The following is a 26,605-nucleotide window of genomic DNA, read 5'->3' as shown; positions in this document are numbered from 1 at the left end:
CCCAAACAAATAGATACTACCAGCAAGAATAGGCAAATTTGTAATATATATTTTACAAAACAATGCGATTAAAAAATAGAATTCCAGGGTAAAAAAACACACACAAATAGTCCAAAAAATAGAAAGCCTAGCGTGATCTCGACCTCCTGTATGGTTTAGTGTTTAGTATATTTAGTACGTTTCTAGAAACTTGTGTTCTTATAGACTGTGTACATGCTATTTCATGGACTATGGTAATCAATTCATGAAATTAGAACGATATTATCACAAACAACCGAATTTTCTATAATAGACCCGATATACTACACTTTTTAATAATCATGTATATCTTCTCCTTATGTATTAATTATTCCAGTCACAAGAGGAATAATAATAAGGCTATTACAATTTTACTGCAAAAAATATAAACAGGTAGATGATGGAATGTATAAAAATATCATGTTATCAATAAAGAATTTATTACGAGAACGACGAGTCTGTTTCTCATCAACCATAAACTCAATCTTTATTAATTGCACTAACAATTCAAAATTTCAGATCAGAAAGAACTTTTAATCCACAAGGGTCTACTCGAACTTGGTAATTAGTAACCCAACGTGAGCTGCCCACATATTTGAGTGAAGCCCCTTCCAATATGAGAATTCAAAGTGCCATTACATTATGCGAAGTCTGGCGCCGCCATTAGGTCTACCAGCAGTCCGGATTTATCGGTAGGTTACAGCCCCAAACGCGCAGACGAGATCAAGAGATTATCAAGGGTCGGTTGAGGACGGTGTGGGCCCGTCCCTCCGTCAGTCGAGGACCCTCACCGCTGCTGACGCCGCGCCGCGCCGCCCTATACCGTGCTGACTGCTGAGGCAGCAGTGGCAGGACTTTGAGTTCGAGTACGCGGGGTGTTGTTTGTCGTTATCGATTGTTTTGGTCGTATTCATCAGCCACGCACCGATTGCTATCTCCATCCGGCATTCATTCAATTTACCCCCACCATTGCTATGTGCTGCTCAGTTTTTTATTCAGTTTACACTACTTAAACTACTTTGTTCTGTCTTTGAAATACTACAAGGAAAAATAGTTATCTCGGCAAAATTTAAATTACAAACTACTATTTCCAATTCAGAAGTGAGTTGATTTTTAATATTATGTTAGGATGGTAGAATTAAATAAAACTGTTAAATACGTCTTTTGTAACACCATAAATATTATTTTAATATTTATACATTTTCTACAAACACGGAATCTTCCTGAAATCGAAATTTCTCGAATACTTAAATTAAACATTTTATATTAATCTATTTTTAAGCAGTGTTTTCTATTTACCAACATATAAATTAACTTGGAACATACAACGTACAAATGGCCCCGCTTGGAACTGCAACCTAGAGACCGCAATCTCAAATACTGCTATAGGTTTGGCATTACGAACCTCGAGACAGTCATAAATGACAAACCGATATAGACCGCAATCTCAAATACTGCTACAGGTTTGGCATTACGAACCTCGAGTCTGTCATAAGTGACAAACCGATATAGACCGCAATCTCAAACACCGCTACAGGTTTGGCATTACGAACCTCGAGCCAGTCATAAGTGACAAACCGATAGAGACAGCAATCTCAAACACTGCTACAGGTTTGGTATTACAAACCTTGAGGCAGTCATAAGTGACAAATCAATAGAGACCGCAATCTCAAGCACTGCTACAGGTTTGGCATTACAAACCTCGATGCAGACATAAGTGACAAACCGACAGAGACCGCAATCTCAAACACCGCTACAGGTTTGGCATTACGAACCTCGAGGTAGTAATAAGTGACAAACTGATAGAGACCGCAATCTCAAACACCGCTTAGAGGATTGGCATTACGAACCTCGAGTCAGTCATAAGTGACAAACCGATAGACACCGCAATCTCAAACACCGCTAAAGGTTTGGCATAACGAACCTCGAGGCAGTCATAAGTGACAAACCGATAGAGACCGCAATCTCAAACACCGCTACAGGTTTGGCGTTACTAACCTCGAGGCAGTCATAAGTGACAAACCGACAGAGACCAGAATCGCAAATACTACTACAGGTTTGGCATTACGAACCTCGAGGCAGTCATAAGTGACAAACCGACAGAGACCAGAATCGCAAATACTACTACAGGTTTGGCATTACGAACCTCGAGGCAGTCATAAGTGACAAACCGACAGAGACCAGAATCGCAAATACTGCTACAGGTTTGGCATTACGAACCTCGAGGCAGTCATAAGTGACAAACCGACAGAGACCAGAATCGCAAATACTACTACAGGTTTGGCATTACGAACCTCGAGGCAGTCATAAGTGACAAAGCGACAGAGACCAGAATCGCAAATACTGCTACAGGTTTGGCATTACGAACCTCGAGTCAGTCATAAGAGACAAACATATATTGACCGTATCTCAAATACTGCTACAGGTTTGGCATTACGAACCTCGAGTCAGTCATAAGAGACAAACATATATTGACCGTATCTCAAATACTGCTACAGGTTTGGCATTACGAAACTTGAGGCAGTCGTAAATGACAAAGAACGTTTCGGGAGTAGTCCCTCAAAAGGAATGAAATAATATATTTAAAACTTATTGTAAAACGTGATTTTAATACAGTAAGCAAATACCTCCTTCATCAAACTGCAATACTACAAAGATATTGTCAGGCAAAAATTAGGCTAGTTCGATGATTTAAATTATCAAGCCTATTCCAGTGAATAATATAAAACATATGATGTGGAAATAGATACAACCACGGAGCTCAGTCCTGCACGGCTAGACAAGAAGTACGAGTAATAACGTAGCCAAGGTACCTACAGAGTAATGACCGAAGGCTATTGTATTGTGGCGGGAGCCAAATCACTCGGTAGACAATAGCCGTAGCGACTCAAGGTAGGCGTGCAGTAACGACCGAACCATTATCCGTACTGTTTAACACACGAACTTTACTAAGCTTCATTGCTACTAAATCAGCCCTTCTTAAACGTCTGAAATAAATCTCCGCTCGATCGCATCACACACGTCTTTCATCTTCACATCCTTTCCCCTCTCCTACAAAGTAACGTTTGTATAAGACACGTTTTTTGGAACAAAACCTCTGTTTCACGTTATCCTGATTCCCAAAATAAGTGTTTATCGGAGGGAAATCCATGTCTGTACATACGGCAACGTGTATGTACGAGTAAGCGGTGTGGTTTCATTTAATAATAGGACTGACCCTGTTCAAATTTGGCTTGTAATAGCAAACGACTCCAAGATATGAAAACGTTTTTATCGTTTGTCTTTGTACCTAAATAAACTATGTGTTGCCTAAAAACAAAATATTCTAAAAAAACGACAGTTTTGATCTCATTTTAACCATTAATAATAACCTATTGAAAACCTAACAAATTAACAACAAATCGAATCACATATGTTTCGTTACTGGAATTTAAAACTACAATACAATAAAATCATAATAAAAATTATTTTAATGGTTTAATTGTTATGGAATTATTTATGTGGGTTTGGTGCTATATATATATATATATATATATATATATATATATATATAATATCAGTTTATAACAATTTTTCGATTTCTTGAGCTTATACCCCATTCACAATTTTTAGTAAATATCCATTTTATTGTACCGATTGAAAACACCAGCGAAAAGTTCAGCAGTCCAATGGCAATTGATGATCAGTAATAATTAGAATCTGTATTCAAAACCTCAGAAAATGTCAAAACAATTATTAGATATATCCCTTTAGCTAAAACCGCGATTAATTTGATATAATAATGCAAAATAGCTTCATTTTACAAAAGTGATCATAAAAAGATATTCTAAAATCCAGAAATATGACAATGTTATGTATTTAAATATATTTCTCGCATAAGTCCTTGAAAGCTGAAGCTGCTAGTTATGCTTTTTGTATGTCACGTAATGAAATAAAGGTAACGGATTCAATCGAGGAAAAGGACGAAGGACACAACGGTCTGAAGCACCTACTCCTCCTTTAGAGTCGCATCTCCATTGTTTATTTTTTGTTGTCTACGTCAAACTACGTGGCGACAGTGCAGTCGTCTCCAACATTATATGTAGGCCTAGTCTCTTGTGTTGTAGCTTTCCATATCTAATATCATGGAATTTTGTGGAGAAATAGCGAATTCAAAAAATAAGCATTTTATCTTCATCCAGCAGAAAGAGAGGAAGAGTAATTAATTAATGATGTTAAAATGTGAAAAGTTTAAAGATTATACGTGAGGAATTCGTAAACCGATTAGTCAGTTACTCTAAAAAAACTCTATACTAGGTCGTTGTAGTCAGTTGAGAAGACGACCAGCCAACCACTTGCAGAAACTCATTTAGTGTGAGGGATCATGCGTAATCATTTAGTTAATAAAACAAAAGGTAAGGCGAACGAGTAATTCCTCTGCCGATTACACAGTTAACCATTCGATTAGTCAGCTACTCTCCAAAATATTCGGTTAATTTGGCCTAACCTCTCGGAGATCAGGTGAATCACGACTTGAGATATCCGAGTTAGTCAGAACTTCAGAAGGTGTAGAACAAAGTGACCACCAAAGCTGCTGTGGCTGTCCACCACATCTCCCACGTATAGCAGGATAATAGAGGTCTGTATCGTGGGTTCCAAAGCCTGTCTTTTCATTCCTATCCTACATATTTCTTTATTCAAATTCGTTTCTGTGTATTGCTGGCAATATACAAGAGATAGAAATAATGACTGACTATAAGCTGAGTGTTCCTATTGGTATAGCGTCGACACATCGTTAACACGATTAAAATTCTGAAATATTTCGACCGAGTGCTAGTGGCTAGCCGGTTTGCTCAGTCAACACTCAACAACCGACATTGTTAAACTTCTTATGCGAAAAATTACAATTCAATGTGGGATTTGTAGAAAGTATATATCAATCATTGTAGTTCACTTTTTAGATAACCCAACCTCTGGACGTAAATTGTACAGCAACGATTGATATCTAGTAAGTTCATAGACCTCGCGACACTTGGTGCTTTAGCACATCAGTCTCTAGCCTCTACACACCGCACCACACCAACACAGAGCGCGGTACAGTATTGATCTCTGAGTCAGCAGTCAGCGCTCGCACCCCTCCCCTTCCCCCACCCACCACCTTACAGCCCCCTCCCTGTGCTCACTATAATGTGCTGGCTTCCGTACTCCCTAAATACGTCCGCATCAGTTAGCAGAATAAGCGGTAAACAATGGAAACAGAATCACCTATTCACAATTTATGTATGTATGCACCGAAGGTTTTGCATTTAACTTATTATTTTAGAAAAATTATGAAAACTTAAAAACAATATTTTTGATAGTTGACGTTCTAATTTTTTTAATAGACTACGGTATCATGCATTAACTTTTTGGCAAACTTATGGTTTGTCGATGTAAAATTAAATTAATGTAATGCATAAATTTGTCTAGTCAATTTCTTCTGGTATGCAACATTCCAATCTTTGATGTACTTATATTAATTACAACTGTTCGTATACAAGCATGATGTTTTTTTATCTATTTCAAATAGGTGGCAAATCTCGATTAATTGAATTATATTTAAATTCTAAATACGATGGATTGCACGTTGTATAATAATTTGTCTAAACATTATACCGACGATGCAATTATTGTTTTATATAACCGTATAATTCCGATGCATTACTACACGGCAACACAACGGGGACAAATTATAATCAGAATGACTAAACCAACAGTAAGCAATTTTTAATTTCAAAATCACAGAGAGAGAATAAAAATTATATGGCGTACGCTTTAGACAAAACGCCACGCCACGCCTGAACACAAGTCGCCGTGCATTCTGAACTGTCTCCGTATTGCCTACCAGGTGTTGTCACGGCGCTGTCCGGCTAGCAGGTTCTAAAACTATCGGTGTCACTCCACCGTACATTATTGTCACAGTTACGACGTTCGTGATAAATATAATTAATCGATAACCATGACACAACCAAACTTGTTATCAGACTATGTTTTAACAATCGAATAAAGGCTTTGTAATAGCATAAATGTGCAGTTTATACAAGGATAAAACGTTGTAAAAAATGAGAGGACTATAATTGAGGTTATTTTTATTTCATACATTTAGCTGTGATTAAATTCATGAGGTCGGTTTAATATCCACTCAAATTAAAGTACATGAGATTGCTATAGTATTGGGGTTATTTTTAGTTCATACATTTAGCTGTAATTAAATTCATAAGGTCGTTTTAATATCCACTCAAATTAAAGTACATGAGATTGCTATAGTATTGAGGTTATTTTTAGTTCATACATTTAGCTGTGATTAATTCATAAGATCCGTTTAATATCCACTCAAATTAAAGTACATGAGATGACTGTACTATTGAGGTTATTTTTAGTTCATACATTTAGCTGTGATTAAATTCTTGAGGGTCTGTTTAATATTCAATTCAATTAAGGTACATGAAAGGGCTATACTATTGAGCTTATTTTCAGTTTGTAGCTTTATTGGAGGTACTAATACAAGATTTTAGTCGTATATTATTATTATACTACTCTTATGTGTAGTACTACTTTATATATAAAAAAATACAAATTTGAATAACAGGTTCAGCCTTTTTTGTACAGAATCAGCTCCTCGTGGCGGACCACTTAAATATTCTTAAATATATTTGATATAGGCTACATTTATTTATCTTGGGATATATGCAAATCCGAAAGAATCATATCAATAAATTGGTGAAGGTTTAGATAGTGTTAGCACCATGTCTGTCAATTATATTATGTTTTTAAACCATAGAAAAATCAAGTGCTATTGTGAACTTTCTCAGTCATTGATAGAACATTTTCTTGTAAATCTTTTATCAATTAAATCATTGTATAAACATGTAAATGTAGTAGGTTTCTGGTGTCGACATTCAACATCAAATGACATAATAATGCTGGAGATTTAATCCTTATTAGAGACATTTAATGCCACTCTCCTATTACACAAACGTAGGATAACTCTTGCTTTATTAACAGAGTAAAATGTTCAAGACTTTAAACGTGTTAAAGTACACAAGCGTAAAAGAAAAAGCACGAAATAGATTTTACAAAGCGCAGAGTAGATAAGAGAGCTGGCCCTAAGCACTTGTACCAGGTGTACTATATTGACCGGTGCTGATGTATAGGTGAGACGGCGTCATGCTGACGTCGCCGCTGAGGCAAAGTAGGGTTCAGCTGGATGAGTCAGCAACCCCTACCCTCATTAAATAGCCGGTCACCGGAATTTCAAACCCGGCCATGAGATTCATACGAATTTAGATGTTTGTGGTAATAGCCTGTCACAATTAAAAATAGATACATTCTTCTCTTAAGGATTAAGGAATAATCATAATCAATCTTTCCTAAACTTACAACTGTTTTCTAGTTCATTAAGTTTGTAAATAATTAGTTTAATTGTAAGATACAACCAGAAGTGAGTTTAAAAACGGTCGAAGTATAGTAACCCTGTGACGTTTCTGTTTTATTGATCAACATATAAAACCGTATATTAATTTAAGTTTTTTATTATATCCGGAACGCTTGTATTTATTTTAACATCGTGCGAATGTCTTCAGGAAACGAAAAGTTGGCAGCTTTAAGAGTTGTAGCAAGAACTGCACACAGCTGTTTTGTATGTACAATATAGCCGAATAGATTCGGCACGAGTTCATTTGTCGACTTGGGAATTTTCGTGTCATAATAATCTCAATCATATCCAGTCAAATTAGGGTTTAAAACATTATGCATGATAATACAAAATCATTTACTTCTCATGTCAAATAGACTCATTTCAATCCAATTACGCAGTATTAAATCTAAAATGATTTATTGTCAACGGCAAACAGGAGCTATTTTACAGAGATTCTCCCGTCGTCTGCATGTCAGTTGTGAGTTTGTGTAAGGGTTGATAGTAGGGAGGGTCTCTCTAGTGTCTCAATTTACATATATGGCTTGCGAGGTTATACAATTTCAATCAAGTGTTTCAGGCGGATTCTGAATCTGAGTCGTAAGACAGTCTCTAAAAATAGTCTAGCATCAGAAAATTAAGGAGCAGCAGTTTATGGTCAACATGGATTTTAATTTGAAAAAACTGAACACTAAAAGAATGGGGTGCAAAGTAGCATCCTATCAATAACTGGTTTGAATAGTATATTCCATCACTACACGAAGTTGCGTATAGGCACATTCAATTTATTGATAAAAAGGAAGCAGTTAAAACCATTTTCGCTGAGTTATGGACAATAATTTCAATTTATATAAGTTTTATTAATTTTAATATTAATATATTATATACTTTTATTAATTTATTGTACTGTAGACAAAACGTGCTAATTATAAAATAAAAGACAGCTGATGCCAAACGGTAATCTTTGTACGAATGCACTGGGATCGCCAGCGTTGCTGGTGGACAACCATGCAACTAAATAGTAAGTAGCGTGGACAAATCAACTGATCGCTATCCTTGTTACCAGTCAGGTGATTGGCGAAACAATACCTTTCGACGCTGTTCGAGAAAAACAACTACCGTACCGTAGTGAACTAATAAAAGCTTATTTACGCTATCGAATTGACAAGCGAAAGCACACGGGTGAATGATCGACGGCTGGACGCGGTACAAAGAGCAGCCGGTTGAATAATACACGGGGCAGAATGGGAATTGGAACGGGAACGGACCAAACCCCAGCACCACCATGTAAAACATGCAGGCCCCATGTTGGGCGGTCGGCTTTGAATTAAATATGTCACCACCCCCATACACATACGTACTACACTGTGTGTCTCATTACTGTTAACGCGGCGGCGCGGCGGCGGCGGCTACAGAGGTCGTTACTGATATAATGTTGTTTTATGCTTTTTCCGTGCTGAGATTCCAGAATATCTGGTGGACATAGTGCATGCTTGTACGATACTCTGATTGTAAATATAAAGGTTATCTATCGGTTAGTAAGATTCGGCCAGGCTTACTGGACAACATGGGCGCCTATTATTCTAGGGTTATTCTTCGTGACTCTGACGCCAAATTAGATCACGTTATTTAGTAAATTTGCAAGGTAAAATTTATAGTGTTACGGGGAGCTTTATTATGATAGATTTCATGAGACGCCTGTCATTACTATTGCTTGGCTTTGAACAAATATGCCTGTTCTCCGAGTTCCTCTTTTTTTTAGTGCTTATCATACTTTGGGCAAGTTTAAAAACTCGGTTACTCAAATTTAATAATGGTAAATAAAAATAATATTACTTTGTGCGTATACTGTTTTATCTATTTCGAAGAAATTAGTATGTTTTTGAAGTGTTCGACTGACCAACATACTTGTTTACCAAAAAATGAATGAATTGAAGCTTGTTTGATTAATACTGAAATCGTAGCTTTGGACAACCTTTAAAGGTAAATTATCAACAGTAGCTTTAATTTATAAAGATTTAACAGTTTCCGCCTGGAATTCATGCTTAAACATTTGATAAAACAACTATAATCCAGGAGATTTTCATCTTTTAAAAATTACTTTGTAAGTGGCTATATGTTCAGAGAAACCAAAATTTCAGGAGTAAAATCTGATCAGGAAACGCCACTAAAATATTGTCTATATGGTTTAGATAAATTTAAAACGTACATTTATAGCTAAATATATCTTAGATATTTTTTGTATCAACTTAATTTCGCATAGTAACATACATCGACAAAAACTCCCACACTTTCCATTGCGATGTCGATGGCGCTCTAGAGCTAACGATCATCTGCTTATCTGATGGTAGAGATGAGTATAATATTTGTTGTACGTATTACCGTGTGAGCAGGTCCTGAGTCTACACATATGGTAACAATGTATAGCAAGAGATATTTAACATCTAGGGTATTGACATATTGGTGATTATTGCTATAGGCACGCGAGTGTAAAAAATATGTTTTGGACCGAATGTTTTTCGGCAAGCTGTCGTCATTCATTTCCCACTACTAATGGCAATACTTAAACATTTTTAGTATTGCAAGATTCCGGACCACATGAATACCGGATTTGGCTTTATTGTATCTGATACAAAAAACAACTATAACAGAAATAATGACGTTTTTATTAAGTTACTTTTCGTCGTTCATATTTTGTTGGGTAAGAGGGGGAGAAGGGGATGGGACCACACCTCGACGTGAGAAAGGTCGTGGCACAGCGGCCGAAAGGTCGGTATGGCTCAATCGACACGTACGGCTTCTATAATCGACCCTAGCTTATTATTACTGAGACGATATATTATAAAGAGCAGTAAAAGGGAGGGACCCGGCCTTCTAGTCCCCTCGCGGTGCTCACAAAAGCGGCCTGCGAGCCACAAATACATTACAAAAGAGGTTTTGTGAGGCACAAATAAATTATTGTATTTATATTCCACGACTGTTCTGCGGTATTCACACTTTGTGTAGACGTCGTAAACTTCGCTTGGAATTCAACACTGGGTTACCGGCCGCCTAAAAAATATCATAAAGAACCCCCCCCCTCCTTACGATGACTCGTCTCCCTCTACAGATTTCGCTGATACTGTCACTCCTGCTATGTAGAGTTATTAATTTGAAAAGCAACTGAAAACCTATGTGTCCACCAAAGAAAGTCAAACGTCTCACTGAGATTAGTTACTACGACCAGAACACAGAATTCGCTAGCGTTGAGTTCCCATCTGTGGTAATACTAAACCTAACCGCCAGATTGCTCTAACAATAAATTGAAACTTGTGCGTTTTATCTATTGTGCTGTACTCACTACTTCATTTAGAAAACTATTTCTCTCCTTATTACTGCTATTGAAAAGCTACCTTTTGTAGAGCTTTATTAAATTGCATCGCCTTATACAGCATTGGGAGACCCAATGAAAATCGCAAACGTATTCCTCACCCTTACACTCCGAAGCTTCTCAACTTCATAATAATAAAATATTCAAATCCATATATGCTGGATCTTGTTACATGTAATAAATATTTTCACCACTAAACAACAACTTTCATTGCGGTTATCTTTACAAACTTTTGAATAAATAGATCAGAACGTAAATTCCCGGTTTTTTTAAGTGTATCAACTTTCCAATTAGTATAGTAACATTTTTACCAAACTTCCTTTCTTAAAATGTGTCTGTAAATCATCGTATGATGCATTTTTAAGCTGCACATTCGATTTTAAATGTTGGATCAAATAAGTGTTTTATGATAAATTGTAGACTTAACTCTTGTATTTTATGTACACGAAAGTTAAATTAATTAACAGACTGCGTTATATTTAAACTGCTTTGTAGTTCTAAACAGGATTGGTTGGAATTATGATTACAATAATTAAAATATAAATGGAAAATTATTAGTTCCAACAACATATTAAACTAATATTTAAAACTATATAAAGCAGCGCTCGATAAAAAATAAATTGCAGAAAACTAACAATCAAACCTTTTGTCACTGTTAAAAACGGTGTTCTTCCGTAAGGGTCAATACACAGAGAGGAAGTCCAAACTCTTAATCAGGCGATTCTTGATAGTTAATTTGTACAAAACCTGCTACTTTGATTACAATCTGAAAATGTAATAAAATAGTAGCATTAGATATGAAGTCAAAACAGACTATTATAGTGTTTACAATATATTAATATTAATTTTTATTGGTCTAGTAATAAGTCATGTAGGACTTTCTTGTTAAATAATAGAAAACTACCGTCATAAAATACAGTGAACAAACAAACAATCTATACTGAATATATTATATGAGCGAGAGTTAATCATGAATTACTCATTGTTAGGATACGTTTATGCATTGTTTTACTCACGGGCAAGGTCGTCATAGAATACTTCCAACTCATAATATATTACAGTATCATTTCCATCAAAATGTTCAAAGAAAATTATAAATTCTGTATGATAAAATATATTGCATTTAACATGAAATCTTTAGGAAAATGAAGGAGACAATTCAAGCGCTTAGGTAAATGCTATGCCAATCGCGTTTTCCCTCTCCTTAAGGGAAATCCAGAGGATTTAAGGATTTTCAGTGCCTCGAAGGTAAACTCCAAGACCCTTATAATCTTATAACTGTGCTATTTGTCCGACTTAACCGGCAATTCATTCTTTCATTTCAGGTTTACATTGTTTAGTGTGGCCAACCAGATATGTATTGTCCTAGGAATACGATTACATTTTCAGGCACAATTTATAAGAAGACAATTTTGTCTAATAAATCTATTGCTTCGGTGTTAGGTAAACCAGACAACGGCATCCATAATTATTGGTATATCTTTTGCCTAACGATAATTAATTTAAATATTGTACGTAGAATTTGCACATCATTGAAACTATTAGCATTTACCAGATTTAGATTGGTCACGGTTAATTTTGAAATTTGATTATATTCAAATTAGTACAATGCATATTTTAAATCTCTTTGTTTATTAGACATTTTGGCACACTCAGTTTGGTTTATCTTTAATGCAACCTTAAAGTATTTGTACGTCAGCAGACAACCTTTGCTTTATGACGTCTTTGCACGGCGTCACTTGTATTAATGACATAATCCATACGAATAATAAATTCCACCGATTTACTGTGTAAAGGACGCCAAGCCCTTAAACTCTTTCAATTGTTTTTTTTTTTAACAGAAGATGCAGTCTCGCCGTCTTCCTTCTTGTCTGATAAAGAAATCAAATTGAAAAAGTGTCCCTCGATAAGGTATAGGATCACACGGCAGATAACGGTGTCTACTTGGTAGTACGAGGAGCGTGTAGTACTAATAAATTCAAAGTTTAACTCAAATCCAGTAAACACGTCATGTCGAGCCGTTTCATGTTATTTCTGTATCCTTGTCTAATTTAAAGGTTCAAGCCCTAACTTTTCCTCTACGCTGAAGCTCACAGCCACTGTCTACGATCAAAACAATTACTCTGTCAGTATCAATCTCTCCAGTGTTCCATAGTGGCGTGTGAGGACAAATACGTGCGGGCGAGACGACAGTCCGTCACTCAAGGACCAAGGCGGCAAGGCAAGGCTGCTGCACGTTCTCTCTCTATACACCGGAAGTGGGTCCTCTGCGCCCGGACATATCGTCTTGCGCCACCTGGTGGTTCACGCCCCACTTCCGCTCTCCATTGTCCGCCTCTAGCCGATCACCTGGCGCCAGCAACTGACGGAGAACCACGTCCTCCACTTTGTCTTTTAGTCAAATTGCGTTGCTATTTAGAAAGGAAAATTTCAAAAATTCTTTAAGAAAATTGATATTTTATCTGGAGAAATATCCTATTTATCCCAGAAATGAATCTTTTAGTAGTATTGAAATAGTCCTGCTCTAGGTCAGTCTACATCGTGGTTAATGTTCTGCGGTTGTAAAATGCATTTATCTGCCGATTAAGACTTTTATATATATATATATATATAATTTTTAATTCACTTGTATATATCATCAAGTACAATAGTAGCTGACCAATATTCATAAAAAAGTTTTTTTCCTGACAGAGATAAAGGCTTTTAATCTCTCTTAATTCTCTTAGCACAGATTTCCCAAGATTTTACAGCGAACATTTCCATATTTTGATATGCACCTCCTTGCTGATAATCCGCCACGGCAGTTGTGATTTCAAATCCCTTACCGAGACTCAGAATTGAGATCATCTCCCGCGAGCGTCGCTTTGTCAACGTCAACCCCAAGACAATGCCGCAGACTTCTCGGCGCGGCGGGGATAACATCTCTGTCACTAAAACAATCGCCCCTCACAATACTTGTACCGTTAGAGTGACACCCGTGTTCACCGAGTGAACTAATCCCGTTTGCAGGATAGGATTGCGAGTGTAAGCGCTTCACTCATTTCTAAGGCCTCCTCTAAAACCCAGGTTACGTAACGCCCCTACCCGGCTTCTCAAGCCCTACAGCGCCACAGCCGTACCGAGCCAGACTAGCGACTACCGCATGATACCGACCCCGGGAGGTCATTTCCGTATCGAATTCGAGTCCACGTGGGGGTGTCTGTGATACCTAATAGTAAGATTAATTATTCTTATTCTGTGTGCTTTTTAGAGTTCACTACAGTTGTCCTTCTCAACGCAGTCTGACAATAAGCTTGACCATTTAAAACCAAACAAATATTTTTATACTGATTTTCTTAAACACAACCGTATACTAACTCATGCTATTCTTCCTTTCATTTCCATTTTATTTAATAGTATAACCGAAAAGTAAAAAAGAAGAAATTGAAACATACTTAAGGGAAAGTATGGAAACTACAACTAAAAACTACGGGTTTTCTGTAGTTTTAAAGCGTAGAAAATTCTCTACTGTATATGTTCACTAAACAAGTAAAGCTGAAATGTTTCGCGCATTAAACAATATTGTGAACAGTAAGATATTCCTATTAAATTCCTCAATACGAGGAACCTTCCACAAACAGCACGCTAACACTGATTCAACTCCTTCAATGTTTTAGAACCAAATACCCAAGAGGAGCTTGTTTCGTGTTTTATTCGTCTACAAAAAGACACAAATTAATTTCAGTGTAAGAGAGAGGTGTTGTTTACACGATTCCCCGCCCTTTTGACGTTTACTTGCAACCGACAGCGTTTTTCGCGTCGCCAACTTTGACGTCACACTCATCAAAGCGCCGTTTGTTTGGTTGTTTATTTGTCAAACAAACGTTCGCTCGTCAAATGTTGTGATTTACTCTACTTTTAACACATCGCCCTTTCCCCCTCCCCCGCACCGCTCATGAAGGTCCCCGGCTTAGTGCAGCTTCCGTTTTAATTAATTGGGTTTTTGAACGTTCTGCTGCCTGACATCTACTTTAGGCAATGGCGACAAAGTATTTTCAAGACGCTTTCCAGACCTTCTAATTAGGGACGAAACTTAAATTATTTTCTGTTCAAAGATTTTATTTGATGAAATGAATTTAAATCTGTCTTTAAACACTTTGGATCTAATTATACTGATGTGTTTGATTGCCTTTAATCGACGGAACGATATATATTTTTTCAGTTTGTTTATTCATTGCTGTGACATTATCTCTTTTATAATATGATCAACTCCTTCAACACTGAGTTTTCAAAAACATTGATGGCTTATCACTAATTCCTTAATCTAGCAAACTTAAATTTACATGAAGCCTATAATACTAAGAACAGTTATACAAGAAAAGTGTAACCAATTGAGAACACTGCATAAACATGTCGTCTAAGACAAGAATATCTTTTAAAACAATAGCCAAAAACCCACTAATAATTGCACAAAAATAAAAAAATCAATGCTCCAATAACTAATTAATCAAAGTTTTAACGCTAAAAATAAACCAATACACTTCCAACAATGAACATTACGTACAGCTCAAATAACAAAATAAATACATAGACAGCTAACTGAGTAACTCGTGTAGAACATCTAAGACTGGCCCCAACTACAGAGATATTACCCTTCTATGGATGCATATAATATATCTACAAGTGTCTACTCGCAACGTTGAGTTATGTATGAGAGAAATGTGCTAGTCTACCGCAGCACTGGGAGCTTGTACAGTACAGTTCCGCCCCGTGTTAGTGCTACTGTACGTCCGTACCCGGGACCTAGGGCCTAGTGCAAGTACAGTGGCGATGCCAGCAAGCCGATAGTACAGTACAGAACAGTGTTTAGTTACATTACAGTTAGCAAGCACCTATCTCTTCTCTCCGGGGCACTTCTGTACAGTACAGTACGCCATGCCGTCGCTGCCTCGAGTTGGACCCGAGACCGAGGATTCCGCCAGTTCGGCCCCGTCCTGTCCTTGTCCCCCAAGTAGGCAAACATCAGGGAACATTTGGAATTGAAGGAAAGTCTAATTTGACCACCTTAAATTTACTTGCAAAAACTCACGTTTATCAATTTTGCAAAACCATTTTCATACTAACGTATTAAAAATATTTAATGGGGGCGTTACATGAAAATGTACATTTTGGAATAAGAACAGACCGATATTTGTTAAAATGACGTGTAAAAGATTTGCTGCTAAAATTAATAAATGTGTTGCGTGCGCATTTGTCATAACACTCGATAATGAACTATTCGATAGTTGTAGTTAGTTTATCTTTGGAAGGAGGAGATGACATAATTCTATGGACACTCGCGTGAAAAGGAATTTACAACATCAATGATTTTCTGTAGTTGACCACATTTGTAAATGTTTTGTGGGGAGAGCCAACTTGGCGGAATCCAGTACGCCTCGCGGGTCCGGGCGGTTCGAGCGGCCTCCAATCTACATTCATGCAACCTCCTCTGACGACGTAGGCCTACGCTACGGTGTACTGTGTTATAGGTATCTTGGTTAGTATCAAACATCAACTGGTACATGACAGCTACAGTACAAGGCTTCCTACGGCAAGGCCCGGTCCCGCGTTACCTTCAAATCGTCATCAAGACCACTGACACCACGGACCGTGACTGCAACTCCGGGAGACGGCGTTGTTAGCTGCCGCATCATCACGCTTCAACCAATAAATACACCTTAGATATTAAAACATGGCATAGCCTACTACAGTATTCTACTATCATCAAAATAAACAGAGCATTGTCTACTGGAGCACACGTAATACTGGTTGGATTTCCTTGGTTCCTGGTTGTTCACCTCGGCACTTCCACACATATGGTTTACCAATAAAAAATACTTGTTATTCACCTTTTTAAGTATCCAAAACGCATCCGTCATTGAATATGATATGACTAATCGTAACAATAATTCTTCATCAGTTGATAAACTACCAATCAGTATACATAGTGGTAATATGTTTCTGACCAACCCCGAATAAAAAGTAGGCCAAACCTAAATATCAATTAAACAAAAATAAAATGTATTAATGACTTAATAAAACATAAGAAAAAGAAACATTTTGAGTAAGAGTTATATCTGATAACGACGATTTACGGGTTTTAATCAGTACTTTTGTATATATATATATTGTAGAATAACTATAAGGCAATGGAAATAATCTTCCACAGAACGTTTACGATAAACCTTAAACGTTAAGACATTCTCAAATTAAATGAAAAGATAAATTTTGTCAACGGTTCTAAAACGATTGTATTAGATTTAAATCAGTCCTTAGTATTATAAGGTCGTTACGAACTAAATGATATCACGTCATTGTCATGATTCAGTAATCTGTGAGGTCACGTCAAGCAGAGATCGATCTGGTAGGTATGCAATGTTGGTGCGGTGGCGAGACCGCCCCCGTTATCACTGCACTAACACCAACAACCCTCCATAACAACCCCATAAAGCACGTGTTTCCATTCACATCCACATTCCTGCCCCATACATCACAGAGAGTTACGGTTGCCGCCGCTGATATCTCGTCACAGAACTCGACTGGTCAAGGTTTGCACGGGCTTGAGTAAAGTTTACGTCGGAGTTGGGACATTGCCACCGCCCCGGACCACATTGTGGTACTCCAGTGTGATGAAACGAATATTTGCGAGTATGTCAAAGTCACAAATATGTGAAGATTATTTATTTTTCTTGTTGCATTAAAATAAATATAGAACTATACACCTATAGACAATGATTAAGAACCGGTTGTGAATAAGTAATTCAAACTAAGTACATAATCGAGCAGTATTTGATGGTATTGCGCTTACAACTCAGACAACTAAAACTTCAACTAAGTCCCGTCGCAATGGAGAATCCCTGTGGTAGCATCAAAACCCGTATGACACAAATATTGACAATTTTAGACCCGTATGACAAATTTTAGACGTCACAAAATATTAATACTTCTTCTTCGTGTGTAATGTTTTATCTATTTAAATGGTCAAACATTTCGGCCAAATGAAGAATGATTTAAATAGGTACTTTTCGATGTCATGCGTTATAATGTAAACGAGCCTTAATGTCGGCGATGTGTCAGTGTGGACCTCGATAAACCGATAGTGCTACAACACATAGTGCTCGTAAAAATGATATGGGTCGACAATGCATCAGGTCACATCGGGTGCGATCTTGGCGAGTTTCCCAATCCCTACAGGAACCCTGTATAGTCGCTGGTACGGAATCACCCCGCCAAGCCGCGGGACACATGTAACATGTGCCCCCATTCGTTGATACAAGCCGTATATAACTTGGACCTCTGCCATAACTTTGTTTTGTTGACTACAATGTTCGAAATTCTTGCAATCAACTCGTGATTTTCGTGTTGTCGGAATAACGCAAGCATTCGTTGCCTATTCTCGGGGAAGCTGTAACGCGTCTTCTCTTATTAAGAGGACTCGTTCGCCGAGGTCTCGCGGGAAATTTATTTTGACTTCATAATGAGCAGTGGTATTTCTACCACAGTTCTCTTCGCGGTTCTGTCCTAACTAATTAAATCCCTTCACCAACCACTGATATAATTCTCTGTTGGTTTAGCGTCCTAAATCTTCCTAATAACAATCTCTGCATACTTGAAAAAGAAATATTTCCATTGAAAATGTAAAGTTTTTATCCTTTTTTTTTGTTTCCAAGACTTTAATAACGGTTTTTTATAACTTTGCTACTTAAAATTTCCACAGTTAACTTCTTTGTACCCTCCTCCTTCCTTTCTTTCCCATTAGTCGAAGGCAACCACTACGAGAGTAAATTTTCTTGTAGCGCAAAAAACCATTTTTCATCTCGATGAACAAAACCTTTGTATGGACACTATTTGGATGGCACGCGGCAGACAGTATAGTGTAGTAGTTAGGTTATGTTTACGAGTTGAAGCTGTCGGGGCAGCCGGCTGGCGAGTGGCCAAGGGAAACCGACGGACACGGCAGCTGTGATAGCTGCGGCAGCTGACTGGCTGGGGCACAGCCACCGCGACATTATCGTGCGATCCCAATCTCCCTGCCGCACAAAAACTTTGCCGTCCAATTCGTTCATGCATTCTCTTTGTCAAAGGCGATGGAGACCTTCAGCGAACTAACAAGTACTGAAATCCAATATAACCTCACTCTATCTGTCCATATATTTTACGCACTTAATTATTGTAAGGGATAAACGAGTGTTTTTGTTTGCCCTGGGGCTCATCTTGCTTCTATCGAGTCTATCAAGATTTTGTTTACGCCGTTACCGGATGTTATATGGAAGTTTTATAAAATAATTATTATTATAGGAGCGAATTGAGGAAATTTAAACGTAATGTTAAATTTTAGGTAAGGACATTGAAAATGGGGGAAACAGGAGTACAGCAGTCGACGGTAAAAATGTCAAGCGAAACGAGTAGAAGGGATGAACAAACTTTGAATCAAAGAAACGGAAGAAGCAATTAATTCATGTTTCAGGATGGAACTCGGTTGGCATAGAAGCTGAGGTCTGCTCCTGCACACAACGTCATACTTCTGTACAGCGAGCCATTGAGGTTAGGTCCAATTACCAAAGAGCTTGGCCGCAGCCCGGTGCGGTGGTTGTATACCTACCCTCATGTACCCCGGCACTCTATTGACACAACAAACACGCTACACCCGGCTACATCTGCTATCGTGTTCGTTCACCTCTCATTAGACGTGTACGAGCACATATCGTTTTAATTAACCAACTTTAGTCCCTTGTCGATCCATAGGCACAATAGATAACAAATTCGGATGTGGTTTATTCTGCGTCAGCACAATTGATTTATTATTTTCAACAGTAGTTCTTCTTTTCTTTAAATTGGTTTATTTACAGGTATTTTATTATACTTTTTGAAAAACGTCACAAAACCATTGGTTTTAATATATTCGTTTAAATTGTTAATCCCCTTTTACTTTTTAGTATTTGGCACTCATGGTTATACAGCTTGGATACTAAGAGTAACATTTTTTACTTTTTCATATTCTTATGTTTAATTTTCTTTAATTGAATACGATGGCTTTAATTTGGAAGAGGTTAAGATTTTATGGTTAGTTCATTGCTTCTTATAAAGCGAGTTTGTGCGCTTAGGATTACATTATTCTTGAATTAGCAAATTTGTATTATTGTAGTAGATTGAACCATTTTTTCATGAACTCATATATGGTAACCGTAAACCCAAATATAGTAAAATTACTTCATATGAGCAAATGATGAATTAAATACACATCTTACTTTCTTAAGTAATTTTCCTAATATATCTTTTCATAGAATCCTTTAAATGAATTACTTGACACTTAGATTCCTTGACTTAAATGACTATGACCTGACGGTGATTCTCGCGCCTGTGTGCACTCTAGGTCTGCTCGGAGGGTTGAAGCTCGAAGGGACTGGGAACGCCATTTTCTATTTTTTATTGGAGGGTGGCAGCCCTTCGCCTTGTTCGCGTTCCAGGACCGATTCCTTTCCTTCACGATCGCGCCCCTGGCCTTGAAACCCTGGGATAGATCCAGAGCGCGTAATGTGTTTGCTGCTTATCCGAACGTATCACGATCGAAAAGTGCAAGTTTGGCTGCACAACTTCTTTTAAAATAATCTGAACTAGAACGGCAGATATGCATTCATAATATCACCATAAATATCATCGGTTTCTTGATTTGAAATATCACTAACGTTCAAGAACAAACAATAAAATATCCGATTCTAAACATTTCCATTGACAAGCGGCATCAAGTTATGCCAGAAGTAAAACATATATTTTTACTACTTAACAATTTACTGGACATCTTTAATCATTTGGCATGTGAATTTATTTTATTGTAAACTTGCATACTCTAAACTTTCATAAATAACTCAAATAAAAATAATTTTAATCATGTTTGCCTAAGAATAAAGTAAGAATTTTTATATCGCAGAGCTCTACCACAGAAAATTATATAAATGTATGTGGGCTTATTTGAGTAAATATTTGAAAACAGACAACACGCGTTTACATGATAGCAAGCAAATAATATCACTCCGTAAAGAAATCTTAGTTTCTCCCTCGGAGCACACGTAGCAAGCTGATGTTTTTGGAACCGATAATACCCTGGAGTGGTGGTCGCGGATTTGTGTGGTGTAGGTAGGCCGTGGCGCGGCTGGGAGGGTGAAGCTGAACAGAACAGCTGGCCGCTTTGTTGGTCGTCCCAGCTGTTCCTTTGTGCCCCATGCCCATGCGGGGCCGCATCGCACCGGGCCGCAGGATCGACCCGTACAGACCTCTCTCTGTCCGTCAAGGATCGGAACCATTTCTGCCAGTTTTATATTTCAAACATCGAGTTGTGTTCTGTTTGAACCATCAGATTTTACAATAGTGAGGAAGATATGACTTTAGCATTGGGTTCATCTAACATACATACACCAGTAGTGTGCTTTTCAATCAAGGAAAAGGATATGCTGACTGGTTTCAGCATTGAATCGATGGAAGACTCTTCTACTTATTCGTCGGCAACCGTGAGTCGACAAACTCTCGCCCTCCACAAGATGCGAGAAGGAGGGCCCAGAGAGATCAGCCGGGCAGCAGCGGGACCGGCAAAATTGGCCCGCCGATGGGATGGAATTCCGCGGCAGCCGTGCGCCCTGAAATACTCGTCTGTAGGCGAGGCGGGCGTAAACGTAAATAGACGATCGCGTATTTTTACCCTTGCCAGGAAGTGCGGCACTCGCTCGCGGGGAAGGCAGAGACGTCAGCGCCTAGATTTGTACTTTCTGTATTGTCTGGTCGACACGCCCTCGCGACTTTCGACGTCTCGACGTCGCGACGATATATTTACAGCTTCTCACTTCACTTTGGACTCAATAAATCACTCAGTTGTACACATTTTATTGCCAACATAACCTAACCTAACTACTAGACACTCTTAATTGTCTGTCATTGTGAAATTACTTTCCTAAATTGATGCGTGTCTTCAATAAGTCATTAATTTTTCTGATTTACTTTAAATCGATTCGTAGCGTTGAACATAATTATTTAACATTTACAAACATGCCTAATTAGGAAAACTCTGAGAGATAACGCGAAAGTGCAACGTTCAGTTATTTCTCCCTGCAAATGTATTCTGGATAAACTTGCGTAACTTTGACCTCTGGGGTGTTGTTCTACATCTCGGTCATAAATTCTTTTAAATCACTCTCGGGCCCAAGAGGCTATTTAATGGCAGCAAATGAGAGTTGTTCATATCGCAGGAACTCATCAAAAAGAAATCAAGACTTAAAATAAAAAATGTAAGGTAGTTTTTCCCAAAGGGGCGAAGCTAAACAGGAACAATAATTTTGTTACACGTGCTATATAATATGTTTTCACAGTTCTTTACGTGTATTGGAATGTATTTTGTCGCGATTTCAGTCTATTATACGCATTTAAGGTTGCTTTTTATTGTAACGTTGACAATTTGTATTTATGGAACAGCATCTTAGGTCTCCTTACATAAATATGTTCTTAACATCTAGACCAATCGCAGTATTTAAATCTTAAATAAATGGTTGACCGATCGCAGTACAGTACATGGTGGTACTGTAGACTTAGATTACCGATGACGACGTAAGTATAAACGAAGAGCCCAGTCTTCTATTATCCACCAGCGAATAGACAAACTCCCACTTTTAATAATAATGTATTGCTCATATCCGACATTTTGAGGAGATAAAACATTGCAAACTCGACATGAACAAGCATATAGAAATGTGTTCCAAAAACCTTTATTAATGTTATGACTGTCGAAACCTCACAAACAATTAAAATAGATATACATGTTGTTACAATACGTACGTTGATAATGTAAATAACTTTCACTGTATTGCTGTTATTGTATGTAATCACCGGAGAGCGGACATGCAAGCGCGTACTTAGCAATAGCTTAACGGCATGTTAACGTGTTACTGCAGCATCGCACACCACTAAACGCAAATGAACGTTACAATTTATGATCATTTCTAATTTGACTGGAATCCTATTGAGGTTGGCCGAATGTTTCAGCTGGCGGTGATCCAGTACCCTCCTCGACCAGTTCCCGAGCTGCACAGCATCTACCAGACCATGGACGCCGAACACGCACGACGAGCCCGCGAGCTGGAAGCCATCCGCAAGACCAAGAAAAAGCGCAGCTAAATAGAATTTGCAGTTTAACCGGTTAAACGTATACATGATTAAACCCGAAATGTCAAGCCTTAGCCTTTAATGTGTTCTTACTGAAAACAATTTTATGATAGAAAGAGCAAAATCGAAAATTATTTTCATGAAAAGTACACACGTGTGTTCGTAACATGTGACAGTAAGAGGTGATCTGATGATTTATAGTTCTTTTAGTGATTTAGAATTTCAACAAACATCTGATGCATATTCATACTCTGCTAAGGTACTATTGTGGAACATCACAAGAATTCAGTATTTTGAAAATTGTTCATGAATTTATCTGCACAACGTTTGCAACAAATTGATAGAGGGTATAATAAATTAAAGGTATGTAGCAGAAAGGGTAGAGGACCGTGGGAGGTTAGCGGACGCTGAATGCGCCACCTCACGTGCTACCACTCGGACTCGGGACGATAAGGCCGACAATTCGGTGAATCAGCTGGTGATATAGAGGCCTACAACTGTACACCGTACAGTACGACTCTGGGTAATTTAGCTGCCGATTACATGCGGCGGTGTTCCAGACATACACGCCAACCCCCCGAACACTTCCGGTACGCTATGTCCCTTTATTTTCCCGTATCGCCGCACACAGTACAGTCAACACCTTGCTATTAACATTATTAATCTTCATGAAGTTGTTAATTGCAATTACTTAGTTAGATCTTGCCTTTAAATGACATCAAAATACCGAATTTTCTAACTTATAATTACATCCATTTTTTTTATGATTTACATTCCAAGTTCTGTTATATGCTATTATTATTTTTTCTTGCCAATGCAAATTTAAGGTTCACATTTTGTTTGGAAAATTGTGAAACAACTAACAAGCTTCACGTTGTACAATAAGCCGTAGCTTGTCAATGCGTCAAACAAATAAATGCCAAACGGCCAGTCTACATGTAGACCTGAATAGTAGGCTATAACTCAACGCAATATTTTAAGCAGACAATTATAAAAACATTTTCTATTCATCATTTACTAGACTATTCTGTTTAATGTTAGTAGCATAAATCGAAAATAATAACCAATAACACCACAATAATTTATAATAACTTCGTCGATCATCATAGTTTGTTATTAGAATCTTTTAATTCACCGCACTCTTGCATTGGAACGATGTTTCTCAGTTTATTATTTTTAGTCATCAGGTGAAATAGAAAATTGTTCATTGAAAATTGTCAATTCAAATTAAAGTTTCAACAGCAATAGTGTTGTGACTGCTAGAATCAAGACAAGACAAGAGAAAACTGCTTTTTATAGGCGAAGTTAAAGTTCAAGTCATTTGATGAGATTGAAGGTACAAAATTCTTCCGAATGAGAGGTTAGTGTAATACCAGAACAAATTGTCATTTATGAAAATCCTCATTGCCATAATGATACCCACTTTATATGGCATTTGATTATAAAATTATAATTTATTAATGCATTGTACCATGCATTCTGAAACGTTAAAATAGTAATTCAATTGCTGTGCACTATTGTGATTATTGGCAGAGTTCTAAGAATAGGTGTATTTAAAATAAAAAGTATTTAAAAATTCAATGTCGTTTTACTATGTGTAAATTTTCTGTTTATGTAATAACGAGCAGAATTTTTTATTTATACTAACGAAACATACCATAGTTTAACTGTATTTTGGGGAAAAAGTTCGGAACAAAACACAAATTCCGAAAAGCCTCTTTTTGTGTCGGTGATTGAAAGTTTGACGGGCACAGAGAGCCGCAAACCGGTTCTAGGGGTTTTGGCGCGGGTCTGTTCCCCCGAACCCAGACGCGCGCCTGCACACGGCACCGCGTACCTACCGACCCGGTGTTGTGTGCTCCAATAAGACAAACTGATATAACATTGGGCCACTCACCTGGTGGGCAGACGAAGTGCGGGCTGCGGATACAGCTTGGCGGCCACAGCGACACCGGGGAAATCTACACAGAGAGACGTTAGCGTCAAATGGGGTGTGGGGTAACACAGGACACACACTACAACACAAGGCAGGCAGGCTGGTGAGCGAGTGAGTAGAGACTGCAGAGTGGCGACTGGGGTCTCTGCTCGGGGCTGAGAGCTCCCCCCACCCTGGTGAAGCCCCACAAAGACCTTGGTGATGGGCACATGGTCACCCGACCCTTTCCACGCTACCCCTGTCTCAGGAGTGACAAGCGATGATGATAACTGACCTGTCACAAATAAAAACATCGACTACTCAGCCAGAAAACCCGGTGTCAATACAAGTTCAAATACCGCCAGGAACCAAGTGTACTGCCAATAACAATACACACTACACAGGCAATGTAATGAGGTTAACATCTGTAGTATTCCTCTGCTCAACACACACCTTAAATAACTCATTATTAGCTAATTTATGCATAGTCTAAAGGACGCAAATACAGACGATACAATAACTCCGGATAACGCAGGCTTTTTGCAATAAACAAAGTAAACATTAAATAATATATTCCGTACTGGCTAAAATAATAAATTCTAAGCAATCGGATAATTTTAAAATAAAATTAACATGTTTGAAAAACAGGCGTCTACGTCTATGCGATGTCTGTTCCACGGATGTATAGTACCACAAACAAAAGATGTAGGCTATATGTTTTGTTTCTCTGTGATATTATCATACTACTTGGGTGCACTCATATTTACCGGTATGTAAGTTTAATTAATTAGTTTTGATCATGGCCACATTCTTTACAATATATTTTCTTGTAGCTAAGATAATAATACTACATAAGTTATAATAGGCCTACACGTATACAATAATAACTGCATTAACCAATTTACTGAATTGTTGTAAAACGACGTTTATAGTAAATCACACAGTAAACGTGTGATTTTATAATGAAACATTTGACTGGCTAAGTAATACTAATTACGTGTAAAGAATACCTAGCTTATAATAAAATATATCGGTTTGTGAATCAACACAAATAATGGTATAACCTAGACATAACGGCACGAATATGATCAAATATATTATGGGTTGTGAATGCATTTCTTGTACTGAACTAAGTTGTATATAAACAAATGTGTACTTTATGTTACCTGAAAAGTAAGAATTAATCAATACGGAAAGGATAGTTCTAAATTAATATGTAGATTCAAAATAAGTCTCTTCCTGAAATAATCACTTCAGCTAACCAGTTTACGACGAATTGTTAACCAGCTGTTTAAACGTGAGCTCGAAGTCACTGTTGAAGCGATGTAACAAAATCAAACCCCACCGGAGCAAAATTACATTAAAACAAATTATTATTATACATTATATTTTATAATACTAAAAGGGTGCCTAACGTGAGTTCATGCTCAAATTGTGACGAAAGTATTTCCCCAGGAAGAACAACTGCAATATTCATTACCATCGATTTAACGTATTCCGTCATGATTCATTATGTTGCAATAAAGGAAGAGTGCACTTCGTCTGCAATTTGGTTGCCCCGTTCGTATGATGAACGTATAATGAATATCCACAGACAAAATAATGTTCTTGCAAAATATAATATAATTGAATAATAACATTGATTATGTTTGCTCGTTTTATAACGTAATTTTGTTTTCTTAATTTTTCATTCTTTAAATATAAC

At 37.6% G+C, this 26,605-nt stretch overlaps 2 protein-coding genes across 11 annotated transcripts in view; one reads left to right on the top strand and one right to left on the bottom strand.

The window, feature by feature from the left end:
* The window catches only part of LOC124372674, a 64,107-nt gene extending 41,048 nt beyond the window's left edge, over positions 1-23,059 (top strand). The window contains exon 5 of the mRNA XM_046831087.1: positions 22,866-23,059. Coding sequence (XP_046687043.1) covers positions 22,866-22,997 — 132 coding nt within the window. The 3' untranslated portion in view covers positions 22,998-23,059. The remainder of the gene's footprint in view (positions 1-22,865) is intronic.
* The window catches only part of LOC124372611 (RNA-binding protein Musashi homolog 2), a 225,402-nt gene that overhangs the window by 12,878 nt on the left and 185,919 nt on the right, over positions 1-26,605 (bottom strand). For 4 of the 10 annotated variants that reach the window (XM_046831023.1, XM_046831033.1, XM_046831019.1 and 1 more), the window contains one exon: positions 24,883-24,946. The gene's annotated coding sequence lies outside the window, so the exon portion shown is untranslated. Of the gene's footprint in view, positions 1-11,463; positions 11,587-16,411; positions 16,497-24,882; positions 24,947-26,066; positions 26,182-26,605 lie in introns of those variants that run through there. The other 6 variants (XM_046831073.1, XM_046831038.1, XM_046831066.1 and 3 more) reach the window with 6 other exon arrangements.

The sequence above is a fragment of the Homalodisca vitripennis genome, chromosome 1 (genome assembly GCF_021130785.1).
Source record: "Homalodisca vitripennis isolate AUS2020 chromosome 1, UT_GWSS_2.1, whole genome shotgun sequence".
NCBI lineage: Eukaryota > Metazoa > Arthropoda > Insecta > Hemiptera > Cicadellidae > Homalodisca > Homalodisca vitripennis.
This window is presented reverse-complemented; position numbering and strand designations above follow the sequence as displayed.